General features: G+C 54.2%; 2 protein-coding genes across 6 annotated transcripts in view; both read right to left on the bottom strand.

Annotated features, from left to right (window-relative positions):
• Nucleotides 1-3,189: 3,189 nt before the first annotated feature.
• LOC122187032 (Krueppel-like factor 15) lies at nucleotides 3,190-10,773 on the bottom strand. Of its 3 annotated transcripts, none has more exons than XM_042884199.1 (3): nucleotides 9,971-10,773; nucleotides 6,870-7,817; nucleotides 3,190-5,181 (listed from the first exon to the last, which is right to left on the bottom strand). In XM_042884199.1, exons 2-3 carry the CDS (start codon nucleotides 7,661-7,663, stop codon nucleotides 4,956-4,958), a joined length of 1,020 nt encoding a protein of 339 aa, XP_042740133.1. In that variant the 5' UTR covers nucleotides 7,664-7,817; nucleotides 9,971-10,773; the 3' UTR covers nucleotides 3,190-4,955. The 3 variants fall into 3 exon arrangements, with proteins under 3 accessions (XP_042740133.1, XP_042740135.1, XP_042740134.1); XM_042884201.1 differs by having other exon boundaries at nucleotides 3,190-5,112; XM_042884200.1 differs by lacking the exon at nucleotides 9,971-10,773 and adding an exon at nucleotides 8,554-9,921.
• Nucleotides 10,774-10,887: 114 nt separating this feature from the next.
• Nucleotides 10,888-15,756, bottom strand: part of SLC45A3 (solute carrier family 45 member 3) — a 32,123-nt gene continuing 27,254 nt past the window's right edge. For all 3 annotated transcript variants that reach the window (XM_042884171.1, XM_042884172.1, XM_042884173.1), the window contains one exon: nucleotides 10,888-14,724. In XM_042884171.1, the coding sequence (XP_042740105.1) occupies nucleotides 14,269-14,724 (456 nt within the window). In that variant the 3' untranslated portion in view covers nucleotides 10,888-14,268. The remainder of the gene's footprint in view (nucleotides 14,725-15,756) is intronic.

The raw sequence follows: 15,756 nt of genomic DNA, 5'->3' as shown, positions 1-15,756 counted from the left end.
TTTAAAGGTCCTTTCCAACTCAAATGATACTACTCTGATTCTACAATGAAAAGACCACTGAGATCATCTGCTCCGCTTGGGAAAGCCCGCCTGGATCACTCCCTGCAGACATCCTCTATTCCCACACCTTTCCTGTGGTTCTCATTGCAGTAGCAAAAGCACAACCCTACAGCACTCCTAGGGCTGAGCAGAAGTGATGGGGGATCACAGAGAGCAGACAGCACACACACAGCAGGAGCCTTAATCACACTGAAGCTCATTAAAGCAGCCCATGCACACGCTCCAGTCCCCAGGAAACTGCCCACTGTGGTCAGCTGCTGCTTGTTGCCTTGGCCTGCAGCAGCACACAGATGAGTGGTGATTGCCCTGAGTTAAGCCCTAAGAAAGCACATTGTGGACCAGTTGGAGAGCGGAGATTTCCCTGTTGGATTTGGCATTGGGAGCAGCAGTGAAATGCCACAAAGGCAGAGCTCTCCCCAACGCACACACAGCCTCAAGATTCCCACCCACTGGCAGAGGAAAACAAAAAACTAAGCTGCACTCCACTGTCAAACACCACGCATGCCAAAACACGCAACCCTCGGCTTTCCAGATACGTGCCAGCAAGAGGTGAGATGTGTTTGTACAAAGTCCTCCGTGCACATTTCACCTAATTGCCTTCTCACAAACCTGACTGCTGCTCATTTTTTGTTTGGGATGTGCCATCACCCCAAACACACAAGAAGGCGTAGCTGAGATCCCAGCTAAGCCCAAGCACCTCCAGCTGCAACCAGTGCTTTTGCTCTGAAGGCAAGTTCTGTGTTGTTACAACCCATCTCCTTCAGCTGGGCCCACTCAAATGAAGTGAAAGGACCAAGGTGGGGAACGACGTTTTATTTCACAATCCCTGTAATAGCATTTACTGCTCAAGGTACAGGAGATGGAAAGGGAGGCGAAAGCCAGGAATATAATGAAGCTCAGGGAATCCTGGCATCACAGAACCTGAGGTGTCACTCAAGGTGTCATCTGACCACAGCTTACGGGGATGAAGCACAGGGTCCTTCTGCAAAGCATGGGAAGAAGGGAAGCTTTTAAACCAAGCTGCTGACCATTATCTATTTACTGACACATGTACACTACTCCATCTGACAGGGAGTGTGAAAAAGAGTGGGCAGGGAGGGGAAGCACTGCATCCCCTGCACTACAGGTGACTCAAACACAACTAATGCTCCACAAGTGATGTGCTAACAAACCTTGGGCTCCCTCTGACTGCTTGCTCTGTTTGGAGCTTGGGCTCCTTCAGCCACCACTAGCCAGAGAAGCAAAGAAAGAGGAAAATAAAGACGAGTCCTGCGCTCTCTCAGACTCTTCCTGTAGGGTCACAGATGGGAGGTTTGCCAACATCTGCTCATGTGTACCTCAAACAGAGCTCAATCCGTTTGTTTGGGGAAGGAGGAGCACCCGGGTTCACACATGTTAGTCAGAGCTCCTGGATCCGGCTGCTTTCTGCCCCAACCCCTTCCACTTACCATCAGCATAATATCTGCCCCCAAACTTACGTGCTCTGATAGGAAACCATGTGTGAGCTGCACCCCAAAAGGCACTGCAGGCTCTCCCAGCACACAAAACCCTCCTGCACTGTGCCCTGCCATCTACGTGGCCTCAGCTGCAGCTCAGTGCCTGTGACAGCTTCACTGAGAAACAGCCCCAAAGGGTCTTTCCTAGAGAGGGAGAATAAATTTCCTGCTTTGTGCAACTCTCATTTTGTTCTGCTTCCCCTGCCGTGGGTTTGCAAGCGAACGTGGGTTTGTTCCCATCTTAGACAGCATCACAAGGGGGAAAATATGTAGGACAAAGGGATGGGATGAAATAGCGCAGGCAAGCAGGCAGGTCTTAGAAAAAGCTCATACGTAAAGATGCCTTAAAAAGAAGCACTCAAGCAACAGTGTTTTAAAGGGGAAGAGACAGCAAAAAGAGAAGTCAGAGAGGGGCTGCTGGTGAAGGTCGGTTGTGTTGGGGTACAGATGTTCAGATGTCATAGAATCCTTACGGCTGGAAAAGACCACCAAGTCCAACCATCAACCCCTCCCCACTGTGCCCACCATTTTATCTGAATTGTTGCCAAGCTGGAGGCAAGGATAAAGCTGGGAAGTGAAATGTAGCTGTTGGCTGTAGGAAAATACCAGGCAGCCCAAGAGGAGAAGCGCAGAGATTGCAAAATCACCTGAAAAAGAGAAATCTCACTGCATGGCTCTGACTTTGCATCACGTGTGGTTGGTTGAGATGGTGCTGGGAGCAGAGCTCCCCTATAAGAATCTACAGGCTGCCATAGGAGCTGCAGGGACACCATGAGGACCCCCATCAGTCCCCTCTTGTCCAGCCCAAACAATCCCATGGACCTCACACCTCCTGCCTGGACACAGTGGGGACAGACACAATGAAAGCTCATCATGCAACCATGGGGACAGCAGGTCCGGATGCTGCTGCCCACCTCATTGAGATGTGCCAGCTTGTTGGAGAGGCCTTGATGGTGCTGGTCATCAACCTGATGGGTTTATAGCAGAAATCTGCCCTCACCAGGCACCCAACACACAGCAGAGCCCCCTATTCAGCCCCTTGCACAGCATCATCCTCCACATCCCTCCTGCACGCCCTGGGACAGCCGTGCTGCCGTGGGCTGCAGCGTGGGGCCGGCGCTGCCTGCTGCTATATCCAGAGTAAATTCATCCCTGTATCCAGGCGGACAGATTTAGAAACGTCGCCTGAATTTCTCTTTGTGCTCTTCCCACATCCTGCCCTGCTACAACTCCTGCCTGCTTGCATTTAATTTCCTAAAGAGCAGCGCTTAGCAACCCGACAGCCTTCTCACTGCGAGCGGATCCTCCCATCTCCTCCCATCACCAGCATGGCAGACATGCAGCCCAGCTCAGCACAGAGCTGGGGTATGACCCAGCAGCCCCAATGACACACGGATGAGATGCTTCTCAGCACCTCCAGCATAGTTTTATCTGTGGGAAGGCAGAAGGGTCCCCTCTTCCTCGTTCCTCCCATTGCCACAGCTCTCATCTGCACTTTCACAAAGCGTTTCTGCTGCACAGTAATATCCTCACTGGAGCAAAGGATGGGTAATTACAGAGCCTTCAGTAAACCTTCTAAGCCAGTCATCCCAAGTCCCCAGAGGGAAGCAGGTGAGACTATAACACACATTGCTCAAGAGATATGCATCTGGAGTACTTTATTTTATAAAAATCTCTCCCCTCCCTTTGCGGTCTGCTTAAAAGAGATGGCAAAACAAACCAGGTGAGCAGCAAGCCAGCACCGCCAGCACTCCCAGCCCCGTCTTCCATGGCAGATCCACCCCGTGCGTCTGCTCAGCAAATAGCTGCTGCAGGAGGGAGAAGTGCCTGGCACAAAGGCAGAGGCACGGCTCTTCTTGCTCCGGTTTGGAAAAGCGCCTTTCCCAGTTGCCTTCGGCTGCAAACAGAGGGAGGCAGGATGGGGCAGGTCCAAAACGAACAGGGAGTGTGCTGGGAGAGTCTGGATGAGGGAGAGGAGCAAAGAAGGGCAGATGAAAGCACGAGACGGGCATGAGTCACGTTGGCACGCAGCCCCTGGAGAAAGCCCTCAAGGAAAGGGCATTTAGTGAATTCCTGGTCAGGTAAAAATCCACCAACACAAAAGGCAACCAAAAATAGGCCCTTGCACACCTGCCTGCCCTGGCTGGTCATTCAGAGCTCAGTGTTACGATCGCTCAGGAGGTGTTTCTCGGGCACGGGGCGGCAGCAGGAGCGTTCAGCGCCACCTGTGTGCCCCATAGGGGAGAGCTGTGGCTGAGGTCACGGGTGCTACAAGCTCCCACGGAAAGAAACCCCGCTGCAGGCAGCAGCTTTCTGCTCAGACTTATCCACACCTAGCCAAGGACGGAGGAGTTTCAGCCAGCGTCCAGAATCCAGCCCTCCCAGACCTTTGGGAAAGGCTTGGCTCCGAAGTTAAGCAGCTCCAGTGCTTTCTGTTGTAACCCCTGCTCAAGTGCCTGGGGACCTGGAAAGCAATGCAGGTGTTCTCCTAAAAAAACATGCAGCAGCTCCTAAAAAACAGAGCAACTTGCTGGAAGCCAAAGCAGAGTTCCATTAGCTGTGGCTTGCACACAGGAAAAGACTCAGGGGAAGCAGACCCTTCTTTTTGATGCTTGTAGCCCCAAACATCCTAGGTGAGGAATAAATCAAGGAGTTTAGGCTCAGCTTTAGGTGGGGGAACAGGGTTTGGCCCATTTCCCTGCCTTTCTTCTGGGTACATCCCAACTCTCCTCACCAAAGCAGCAGCTCGACACAAGGACACAAAATCCTGCCCTGGAAGCACAATGGAATAATGGCACAAACACTGAGTCGCAAAGAGCCTGCAGGCATCAAACATCAGCCTGAGACACGCAGGCAAAGCCACATAGGAGGGACACAGCGCCTCGCTGGAACTCCTGACTTTCATTCTTTGTTTGTATAAGCACCTAATTCCCTCCCAGATGTTTGCAAAAGCTTGGCAAGCTGGCACGGGTAGCAAAGAGTTGGCCTTTAATTAACCAGAAGTTAAATACAAAGAGGACGTCAGCAAGCAGCAAGTTGCAGCGCTCCCCCCAGCCAATGCATGCAGCTCTCCCGCATCCACGCACGTCGGTGTCTCTGCACACAGATGCTCCTTCAGCACGTGAAAAAAGGGCTTTGCTGCTGGTGCTGCTGCTTACATCCCTCCCGATCCCTTCCTGCCTCTGCTGACACCACGCACGTCCCTGCTCGCACCGCAGCAACGTCACCCTGCCCAAGGACTCCAATAGATTTCCGCCACGTGGATTTCAAAGCAACAAACCCTGAACTCAACCTGTCCTTGAGGAAAGCTCCAACACGCATCGTTTGCTACAACAAAATCATTTCTCCTCTTCGGCACTCCTTTCGTTGCCACCAGGACTGCTCCTCGCCGGGTCAGCCCTACATCCTGGTGCTGCTTGTTTGGCCCCTGTGGATCCTCACGTGCTTGGCCAGGTGGTCACTGCGGGCAAAACGCTTCTGGCAGGCGGCGCATTGGTACGGTTTGACACCGGAGTGAGAGCGCTTGTGTCGGGAGAGCTCGTCTGAGCGGGAGAACCTGCGGGAGAAGGGCAGCGTGGAGGGCGCAGCCGCTGTGCCAGGCGGTGCACAACAGCCCAGGATCCTCCTGGAGGGAGCAGAAAGGAAGAAACCTCTCCGAGTGAGCGGTTGAGAGATAGGAAAGAGAGGAGTGCAGCCACTGAGATCTTGCTTCCCGTTGGTTTTAAAGTGTTCACCTGCTTCCTTCCTCTGTTTTGACGCTCGTGGGAAGGAGAGCTGGTGGCCCCAAGGACAGATGCTGAGAGAACTGCTCTTTGGGGCATCAGCTCAGGCTGGCAGGGATGTGAGGACAGAGTTCAGAGTGGCAAGGAGTTCCTATTCCTTCACACATCTAGCCAAAAAAGGCACTGCTGTTGAGAGAAGCGCCTGTTTTTCCTAAGCACGCATTCTCCTTGCAAACATCTCCTTGTTTCTCAGAATGGCAGCGAGTTTTCAGTGTCAGGGCTGGGAGAGAGGAGCAGCCTGCAAGCTGGCTTAGCACAGAACACAAAGGAGGAGCAGCAAATGCAGCCAGCCCACAGCAGAGGAGCAGAGGTTTCCATGCCGATGCGAATTAACTGAAGATGCAGCAGCGAGGACTGCAGGAATACCCAGTGCTCACACTGCTTTTGGCTGTGTGATATCCACACCTGGTGCAGATCAGCTGCAGCACCTGGAAAATCCCTTTAACCACATGCACATCCCTGCTCAATTCTCCTGCGCCCTTCTGCTTGGCACAGAGCTCCAGCAGGGAGCAAGGAGGTGATGCTCAGCCCTTCTAAAGTGCCACCTCGATGAGGCTGGGAGTTGGTGGGACTGCAGCGTGCTTTGCATGTCCGAGTGCCAGGGGAATGCTGGACAGGAGGACTGGGCAGGATTTACTCCTGTTCTGCCTCTACGGAGCCAACACAGATGGCAGGAGTATTAGGATGGAAGGGTTTTTCCATCTGGCTGAAACGTGCCCACGCAAAGAAGCACAAAGCAAGGAGCTTCAGATGTAACCCCAGACTCCCAGCAATAGGATTTCACGCTCACACCTGGTACAGCAAACATTACGTTTGCCCTTCAAAAAGCTCTGTGAGGATTAAATGCATCCCAAGGACGTCCTCAGCTCATCCACACAACTACTTCTTTTCCAGCTCTATTGCAAAAAGTGAGTTCCAAAGTCTCAGCTCCTCCTGAGACAGCAGCCATCCTCCACCGTGCAGGGAATCAAGGCAGCGAGGTGGTGCCAAGGCGTTGCACAAGAAACCAAGGAAGCTCAGTGCTGCCAGCACCAGTTTTCCTTGTGATATCCTGCTGAGGAGAAGCACTATGCAAGACCTGAGGACTGTTAACCCTCCTTGCCAAAGGCTGTGCTGAGCATCCTGCCCCTCAGGACAGGCATGTGGTACCAGGAAGAGAGCACAGCAGCAGGAAGCAATCAGAGAAGGGCAGGGTGGTTTATTTAGGGAACGGAGATGAAAGAAAGCAATGCTGTGCACAGAGCAAACAGGAGAATATGCACAAAGGAGCCATGCTGCAGGCCCAGAAGGGGGGACACAGGCAGGCAGGGTGGGCACACAGCGAGAGAAAGCAAAGGGACGGCTGAGCCAACATGGGAAGGAAGCAGCAGCTCCTGTTTTCTGGGAGAAGAATTCATTGGAAGAGCCATTTTTGTAGCCCAGCTGCACAAACTACATTGCCAAAGAGCGACTCAGAACACTTTTTATTTCCCTCTGGGCCTCCTTAAGGGTCTCACCTGCTTTTCCCCCCCCATCCATGGCTCCCACTTACCGCCAGCTGCAGTCGGGCCAGGCACAGCTGTAGGGTTTCTCCCCGGTGTGCCGGCGGATGTGGGCCTTCAGGTGGGAGCTTTTGGTGTACACCTTGCTGCAGCCCAGCTGTGGGCACTTGTGGACACGTGTGGGGGCTTTTGGACACGCAGGGGCTGCTTCCTGATCCTGCACACCCCCCAGCATCCTCGCTCCCATTGGGTTGGGCAGCGGGGCGATCCTGATGTACTTTTGGTCCATGAGGGTCACGGGAGGCTGGAGCTGAGGAAGGAGGGACAGGTTTTGTCCCTGTAAGCTGATGACCACTTGGGTCACTCTGACAGCAGGCTGTGCCGGCAGGCTGCTGTTATCAAGCTGGAAAGGCTGGATATGGAGGACAACAGGAACGTCTCCATCAGCCGCTGCCTGGTTGCTCCCATCTGCTGTCCCTCCAGGCTGGGAACCATCTGAGCTGTCTGCTTGAAGTGAATGTCCCTCAGAGCCACCCGAACCGGTCTCAGATTCAACCCTCCCTCCAGCCACGTGCTGCTCGCTCTCTCCATCCTTCAGGAACTCAGCCTTCTCCCTCAGGAACTCCTCGATCTCCTCCAAGGTGGGGATGAAGTCCTGAGGAAGGCGGCAGCAGAAGTCGGGCAGCTGAAGGTGCCCCTCGCAGGCAGTGAGGGGGGGCTTCTCCTCCTCCCCATCAGCCTCTGGTAGGGGGAGTGGGTCGCCTTCACGGCAGCCAGTGCTGCCCTCCAGGAGGTGGTCAGGGCCTTCCTTGGCGCCGTGCCTTGGCAGGAGGGATGGCGGCATGCTGTGCTGCTGGGACAAAGAACCTGAAGGGGTCGGCAGCTCCTGGCTGCTCACACAGAGCACCGGCCAGCCCACATCCCCCACCTGCACCGAGCTCCTGCTGGGCTGGATCAGGAGCCTCTGCACCACCTCGGCTGGGGAAATCTTTGCTCATCTGCAAGGGAACACCACCAAGGTTATTTCCAATGGGAAACAGGCAAGAAAACTCCAGGCTTTGAGTGTAACAGACCGTGCCTTAGAAAGAAAACAGCAAAAGCAGTCAGTGGTCTTTGTTTGATAATAAAGATGCTGCGGCTCAAAAAACACACGCCAACACTTCCTATGGAGGCTGCTAAGGGCTCGATCCCTCCCAGAACCAAACTTCTCTGGGATGTTTATTAAGGCAAAACTACACAGTGAAACTCTTCCACCTGCACCAGAGGGCAGGAATGTGCTGCTGGATGGCAAAGGCCGACATGTGGCTCACAAATGGGTGTTAGTGGAGATCCAGAGGAAGGTTCTGGCTTCTCCAAACATTGGCACGACGACAACCTAACACAGACGTATCACAACCAGGTTCAAACTAACTGGTTTGGGAACCATTAATAACCGTGGGAGCTGCCAGGGAACACATGGGCACCGCTGTGCTGCACCGTGTGGTGCCTGGAGGGGCACTGAGCACATCCAGCAGGTCAGCCTGCACTGTGGCACTCCTTCAGAAAGCAGTGCAGACAGACACAGCCCACCTGGGGTCAGCTCACGGGGCCCCTGAGGGCACACAGCTCAAAGCAGATGGGAATCATCACAGTACTGAGACACCCAGTGAGGCACGGCCCCACCTGCCTGCTTGCCTTGGACTTTTAATAAGGAAAGTGAGTTTTCAAGAGAAAGAAAACCGATGCCAAAGTCACCTAGGAGTGTTTTCCAGAGTAAACAAGTCCATGAGATTTCTGCAGAGCTGCAAACCAGTTGAGCCAGTCCTCCTTATCAGTGCTTCCCCAGGGTCCTGCGAGCTGGGAGAGGGAATTTCTGAGAAGCAGCCTGGATATAACAGAAAGGCTCTTCCTTGAAGAAGAAATAATCCCCACCTAAGCTCCCCGTTTGCCCAGAGTTGCACTGCGTCACTTGGGGCTGCACACAGCCGTCCCCAGCACAGCTCTGTGCCAACAGGTTGTGAGGAGCAGAGCCAGCTGTGCTCCCATGCGAGGTGAGGACGGGGCTTGGATGAACCTCAGCCTGCAGGCTGCGTGTTTTCATCACAACACAAATCCATGCTCTGAATCATCACCTGAAAGGCAGCACCAAATCGCACCCTGCCTCTGTTCCAGTGTTCTGATCCTCTGATCTCTGCTTTCTGACCCTCTCATCAGCTCCGTCTGCACGCTTCAGAGGCTCTCAAGAGCCTTCCCCCTCTGGCTACCAAACACTGCTGTTTTCCAACCTGATTTTCCACCTTGCAGAGCAGCTCAGGAAGTCTTCATCCTTTCAGAATGCCCCCAAGGATAACTGAATTACACCATGAACTCCGCAGCTCTGAAGGTTTATTTCGTATATATATCCCACAAATCCAAAGCCAACAGTTCTGTTGAGTGAGCAACACAAACAAAAGCACAACCAGAGGGCAGGAAGGTCTGGGGCTCAGCAGACCTGGGCAGGTTTCCTGCAGCCTCGTGCAGCTCCAGCAGAGCTCTGATGCCCTCTAAGAGCAGCAATAGCAATGCCTGACCTCTCAGAGGGCAACTAATGGGGAGCTCCACTAATGGACATCGGGGATGTGTTACAGATAGCAGTGACTTATCAACCCGCAGAAATGCACATCCACCATTCTGTCACCCCAGATGAAGCACTGCAGTGACACCGAGGCCCCACTTTGGCCTTCAAGCCAACGTGCTGCACAACAAGGTCAGCGCTGCTGCCCTCCACCTTGCATTTCCACCCCTGTAGCTGCTCAGATTCCCAGGAGCGCTCAATCACTGCCTGAACTCCGCAGACATGCAGCTCTCATACAGAGGGAAAATCACGGGCCAAAGTCAGTGTGAGCGGCGCTGAATGACCGCTCCACCAACTCCGCAGCCCCACAACCCCGACTTACCCCGGGGCGCAGCCTGCCCTCCCAGAGCCCTCGGGACAAAACGCGCTCAAAGGCTCTTTATAGCGGTGCCACGTGGAGCAGATCCCGTCGAAATAAAAGGATGCCCCCCACGCTCCGACCCAGCCAAGGACACGCGGGTGTCTGCAGCCCGAACCGGACCCGGCGCATCGGGAACGGCCGGATCCCCCCCCCCCCCCTCCTGCCCCATTCACCCCCCGGCAGCCCCTCATCCTCACCTGTTGGGCTCCGCGCTGCCACCGCGGTCCCATCGCCCAGGGGCGGCTCCGCGCCCGCTCCGCCCCGCGGGGGTTCGGCTCTGGGGGGCGGCTCCGCGTCGCTGCGCCGCTGCGGCCGATCCCGCAGGAGATGCCCCCGGCTCTGCTATCTTATCTTTTCCTTTTTCAGCGTTTCAGAGAAAGAAAAGGACGAGGGAAAGGTAGCCGTGCCCTGGCAGGTAGCTGCAGTCTGCACCGGAGTAACAAAACCGAGAGCGTGAGGTCCCCGCGTGGAGGCAAACGCACTGAGCAGGGAATCGCGTTTTCCTCTGCTGTTTCCAAGCACTCGTAGGGTTTGATGGTGACAGAGGTTTGGGGTCAACTATTTTCAAGCAGGTGAACAGTTCTGAGGCTGGAAGCGCCCTGGTAGGAAATGAGGTTTTTCTTGTCGCTGTTTGCACGGCAGAGACTGGAGGACACTCATCTGCCAGAGAGCACCGTAAAGCCAAGGAAATGAATGTACATTCCTCTGCTTTGTTAGAGAGCAATTTGAGGCTGAAGAAAAGCTCTCCCGAGTCTGAACAGGACAAAAAACAAACCAACCAACCACAAGCAAACAAAAACTCCTAAACCAAAAACTGAAGGCGTGTGGTTGCTCGGACAGGGCAGCTCATCGCTGTCTGTGGGAGAACACCCTCGGGTGCCACTTGCTTAAATACAAACCTGAGACACCGGGTAAGAGCTGATATTACCGCAGTTCCTTGCAGGAATTGGGGGAAATCTCAGCTGTTTAACGATGTTTAACTGCTGTTTAACGCAGCCGGTCGACGACGGCCGGAACGCGGCGCCGCTCTCTGTGTGCGCGGAGCGGCAGCGCTGCGGAGCCGCCGCGGTGATGGCGCCCCCTTGCGGCGCACGGCAGTAACGCACAACGTCCGTCCGTCCGTCCGTCCAACACCTTTAATTTCCTCCTTTACATAATAAAATTATAACAGCCTTCTTCTCGCATCGTATACAAAATATTTACTCTACTGAATAAATAAAACATTCGCGTCTCGCAGACAGTATGTGATCTCGAAAGGAAAAAACAGCATCAAACGCTCTTCCCTCGCCCGGAGAATCCACAGCAATCATCTCCTGTTAGAAAATACTTTCTCCCTTTTCCCCTCCACATCCCATAATCACCACCTTGCAACAGGAAAGGAGAGGCACAGTGTGGCTCACCCAAGCAGAAGTGCACCTACAGAAACAGAAGGGCTCCCAGCAACAGCCTCTGAGAAGCCTGCACCCATACCTATAAATTGTACACTATGATCAAGTCTGAAGGAGAATTCTGTGCTCGCACTGGTTAGATCAGTAACAGTGTGCAAGGGGTGTGCTTTTGTTCACCAGAACATACCTGTGTCCCCTGCTGGGCTGTGTGGGATGCAGACACAGGGAGCTGGTCCTAGCAGCACACTGCTTACCCAGAAAGGACAATCTTATGAAGAGAGCAGTTTCTCAGTACGTATCCTGGAAAATGCCTCTCCTTTAAGCCTCAGTGACATCCTGACCTAGGAAAAAAGGCTTTTGGTAATGATCCAGGACCAGGCTGCACACTGTGGTTTTCTACAGCGCTCTCTTGCAGACAGCCCCCATCTGTCTGGGTTTGGGCTCCCGCAGGGGACAGGGTTTGCAAAGAGCAACGGGCTTTGGCAAGAGCTCCTCCCTGCACCCATCTGCCCACTGTGTTGGGAGCTGGCAGAGGGCCCAGCAGATTTCTCCTGTGCAATAGGAGGGCAAGGAGGAAAGGAGCAATTACAGGATCCACAGGGTTTCACTCCAGCTGAGGAAATGGAAAGAAGGGGGGAGAGGGAGCTGAGAAATCAGAGAGCCTCTTGGTAGATATATCCAGGAGCTCTTCTCACACTTGCTAAGCTGACTGGAACAAGAGCAGCACAGCCAGGATGTGAATGGATGGTGAGATGGGACCACATCTCTGCAGAGAAGGAGCTGTGTCACCAAGCATCTCCCAGGTCAGGCCAAGGTGAGACACCAGGCACCGACCTGGAATGAAGCAGCAAGAGCAGCTAGCCACAGCCATGGGCTCAATGGCCTTTTCAGAACATAAATGAAGGAAATGCAGGCACCTCCCCGGATGTGTAAGATCAGAGTTGCCACCAAGACCTGGGCACCAAAGCCTGAACACAGGGCAGATGTGGATGGGTGATCAGAGGGCTTGAGTGGAGGGCAGAGGGCAGAGCGGAGGCCCCAACCAGCATGGACTGACCTCAGGCCCTCCAGCTCAGCTGGGACACCCAGCCTGCAGCACCCAATGTCACCACAAGCCACTCCTGGTACATCACTACTCCAAAGCCACCTCTGTGCATGGGGGAATCAGGCAGGTTTCAGCCTCCCGCTCTCGAGGGACAGCTATGAGTTAAGGATGAAGAACTGCACCACCTTTGGCTCTGACACTGCAAACCAAAAGATGTTCAGAGCAAAGGCTGCCAACCCCCTGAGCCCACTGCTCTCTCAAGCATCACTTGGATGTTCTTAACGAAGCTCTCAAGGCCCTCATCATCCCACCTGCACACCGGGGCTGTGTTGAGGAAGCACTCTTCAGGCACTTAAACAAATGGCAAAGCGTTCCAGCAACTCATGCAGGGACCTCTTTGAAAAGGTTACTGATCCCTGCGAGCATTCAAGAAGTGCTGCACCTTTGGTAGCGACCTTCTGCCTGCAGGATTTCCCCCTGAAGTCTGGGGTGGACGGAGACCAGGGCTGGAAGCACACACACAAAACCGCTTCCGTCAATGCTTACGCAGCTGCCAAATCCATTCCCAAAACAGCTGCATTTCAGCACACGGGGCTTCTTGTGGGAAAGGGAAGCTGGTAGGCATATAATTTGAGGAGAAATAAAACAAAAAGTCACCCCTTACGGGAAAGATGCGTTTAAAGCAGTGAGGAGAAGCCCTCTTAGGACCCGCCTGCAAACAGCAGGGCAGTAATCACACTTCCATGCCAAGGAATATTCTGCCACCACCTTGCAAAAATAGCAACATTTTGCCCTTCAGCAGTGCCTCACCAGCGCATCTCACTGCCCACACACCTCCACTGAAAACTGGTCACAAACACTTTGTTTGCAGCTGAAACTGAGGGCTGCTGAGTCCCAGCCCCCAGCCCTGCCTCCAGATGCCTCACTCTGGGCATCGCCTGCACCATTGCCTGCACCATTTCAGAACCTATGTGCTAACTGCAAGCTGGGATCTCAGCTCCTGCTCAGCACAGGGGTGATCTCTGAGTGGCAGAGCATTGGTGCAGCTGGTGCACTTGTCTCGGGCCAGCAGGAGGTGACTCACATCTGAGGGCTGAGCAACCCAGCAGCACTGGTCCCAGTGTTATGGGATTGAGAGGCACTTGGAGCAGATTAGAATTTGATGAGATGTGTTTGTCCCCAGATCGCCTTCGTGGAGAGCTCTGCCTGTTCTCCTCCCTCGCTGCAGGATTGAACCCTCATGATGCTGCAGCATCATTCAGGGGTCGGGTTTGGGGGTGCAGATCAGTCTGGATCTGGTAGGAGGCGCTGGGAGAGAGCAGGCAGCTGTTCTGGGCACTGAGAGAGAGGTCAGTTATCCAGCTAAAGGAAAGCTAAAAAGAATCATTCTTAAAAAAAGAAATAAAAATGTTAAGCAGTCCTTTCCATCTGATGCAATTTGGTGCCTAGGTAAAAGATAAGTCATCTTTTGGAATCGGTCCTAAGGAAACGTTCCTTGTTTTTCCAGAACATGCCATAGTGACTTTTCTCCTGGGTGGTTTCTCCCTGTCAGAACAGACACACATCCCTCCTGCTCCACAGCCAAACCTGAGCTCCCATCCTTCTTCCAAGGTGAATCTCCTCTCAGTGTCCTCTTTGAGGAAGCGTTACTCAATAAGTTGAGTACAACTGCAGCAAGTGGGGGCAGAGGATACATCCATCACTGGAAGGCAGGAGAGCCAGTGGCTCTTCCCCCCTCCCCACACCCATTACTAAAGGAAAAGCCCGATTCCTTCCTCCCCCCAGTGCAATCCCTTTGGTGCTGGCTGTGCAGTGCTTACTTTTGAGAAAGGCACTGTGTGGAAAGCACTGATGGCCCAAAGCACGATGCCCCCAGTGCCTCCTATTTACACCTGAGATTATCCCTGCCGCCCCTCTGCCATCCCCAGCCCCAGAGCAGCACTGGGGCTCCCAGCAGCAGCACAGGGACAGCACAAACAACATGGAGCACCCCACAAGCAGCCATGGGGATGTGCACACCCCTCATCTCAGCACCCACGTGCTGCCCCCGGTGCATTCACCATCACACCGAGTACTTGGCCATGTCACTCTTATCAAAGACAACTTTGGTTGCAAAGTAAATGGCAACGACGCCAAAGCTGGCAGCTGACACCATGTAGGCAGTCACCGACTGCGTAAACTGGACGATGGACCCCATGAAGAGAGAGGGGACAACCTGAGAGAGGAGGAAAGCACTGTCCAAAATGGCCAGGTCCAAACAGATCCCTCGGCCCGGAGGAACCGAATCTGGCTCGCCCACCATCATCATCAGTGAGACATCACAGGAGGAGCTGCCACACAGGGCAGAGCTGGCAGCTGGGGGAGAGGAGGAAGAGGAGGATGAGGAGTAGAGGCCCCCGGAGTGTCCGTTCTGGTAAGGCAGCTTTTGGCTGGAGAGGTGGCCTTTGGGGAAGGATGATTTCTTGTCCGATCGAGCTGCATCTCTCTCCTCTTTGCTCTTGTATTTATGCAAAAACACCTGGTGGAAAGAAGGAGGGCACGTGAGGAATGAGGAGGAAGGGTGGAGGCCATCGAGCGAGGTGGGGGGCTTAGCGTGTGTGAGGGAGCGAAACCACCCTGTGCTGGGAGTGCTGGGTGTGCTGCTGCAGGTGGGAGAGCCTGGTCCACGTGAGATGGCCTCCAGGAGCCAGCATGGCTCTTCCCAGCTGGCACGGGGCTCAAAGCAGCCCTGACTCACAGGGAAAGCAGCCAAGAGGTGCCTGTGCTGTGTTGAAGCAGAGCACTGCAGCCCAATGCCAGCCCTGCGCTTGGGGACGTGGTGTTTCTGAGTCCTGGGTTGTCACCTACCTGCTGGGGAGGTGACAACCTGAGGTTGAGGTGCTCTGCTGGGATAGGAGCAAAGGGGCAGAGCCTGCATTGGGAGCATCACAGAGCCAGCCATCCCCCCCAGCACAAGGACAAGCCTTTATAAGCAGGCTGACTCCTTAACAACTGGGATACGAGGGACAACATCAGTGAGGGCACAGTGCTGGGGGCTCAGCTCTGCGCAGAGCTCGAGTGAGATGCTCTGCCCACTCAGGCTGCAAGAGTGGGGGAAGAAAAGCCTTTTCCTTCTCACCTTCTTGTGCCTCACTGCACCCAGGCTGTGCGACCTCTGGGGCATGGCTCACTGCAGCCATGTGAGTGCTACTCACAGAGTGTTTGGACCAAAAAGCTCTCCGTGTGAACAGCAATAAATAACATGCAGTCAGGTGCAAAAACGTTGCAGAGCCCTGTAATAGAACGCCAGGGTATTTGCAATTATGCACAACCACTGGCCTGCATAGGGTAGAGCAGATAAGGAAGAACGCGTCCAACCGTTGTCCGCATGATGAAACAGAGCAAACAAAGAAACTGAAAAGGAAAAAACAGTGCTTGTTTGTGAGCAGAGAACGCTGTGTCCAGCTCCAGGGCTCAGAGGGACTTGCTGAACGACCCTGCCTTGTGCAGGAGGGACAGGGACACAGGCTGCCAGCTTCCCCAGCCCCATTGCAGCCACCCCAGAGCTTTC

Source organism: Lagopus leucura, unplaced genomic scaffold (assembly GCF_019238085.1).
Source record: "Lagopus leucura isolate 7727_CA_CO unplaced genomic scaffold, USGS_WTPT01 Super-Scaffold_100043, whole genome shotgun sequence".
NCBI lineage: Eukaryota > Metazoa > Chordata > Aves > Galliformes > Phasianidae > Lagopus > Lagopus leucura.
This window is presented reverse-complemented; position numbering and strand designations above follow the sequence as displayed.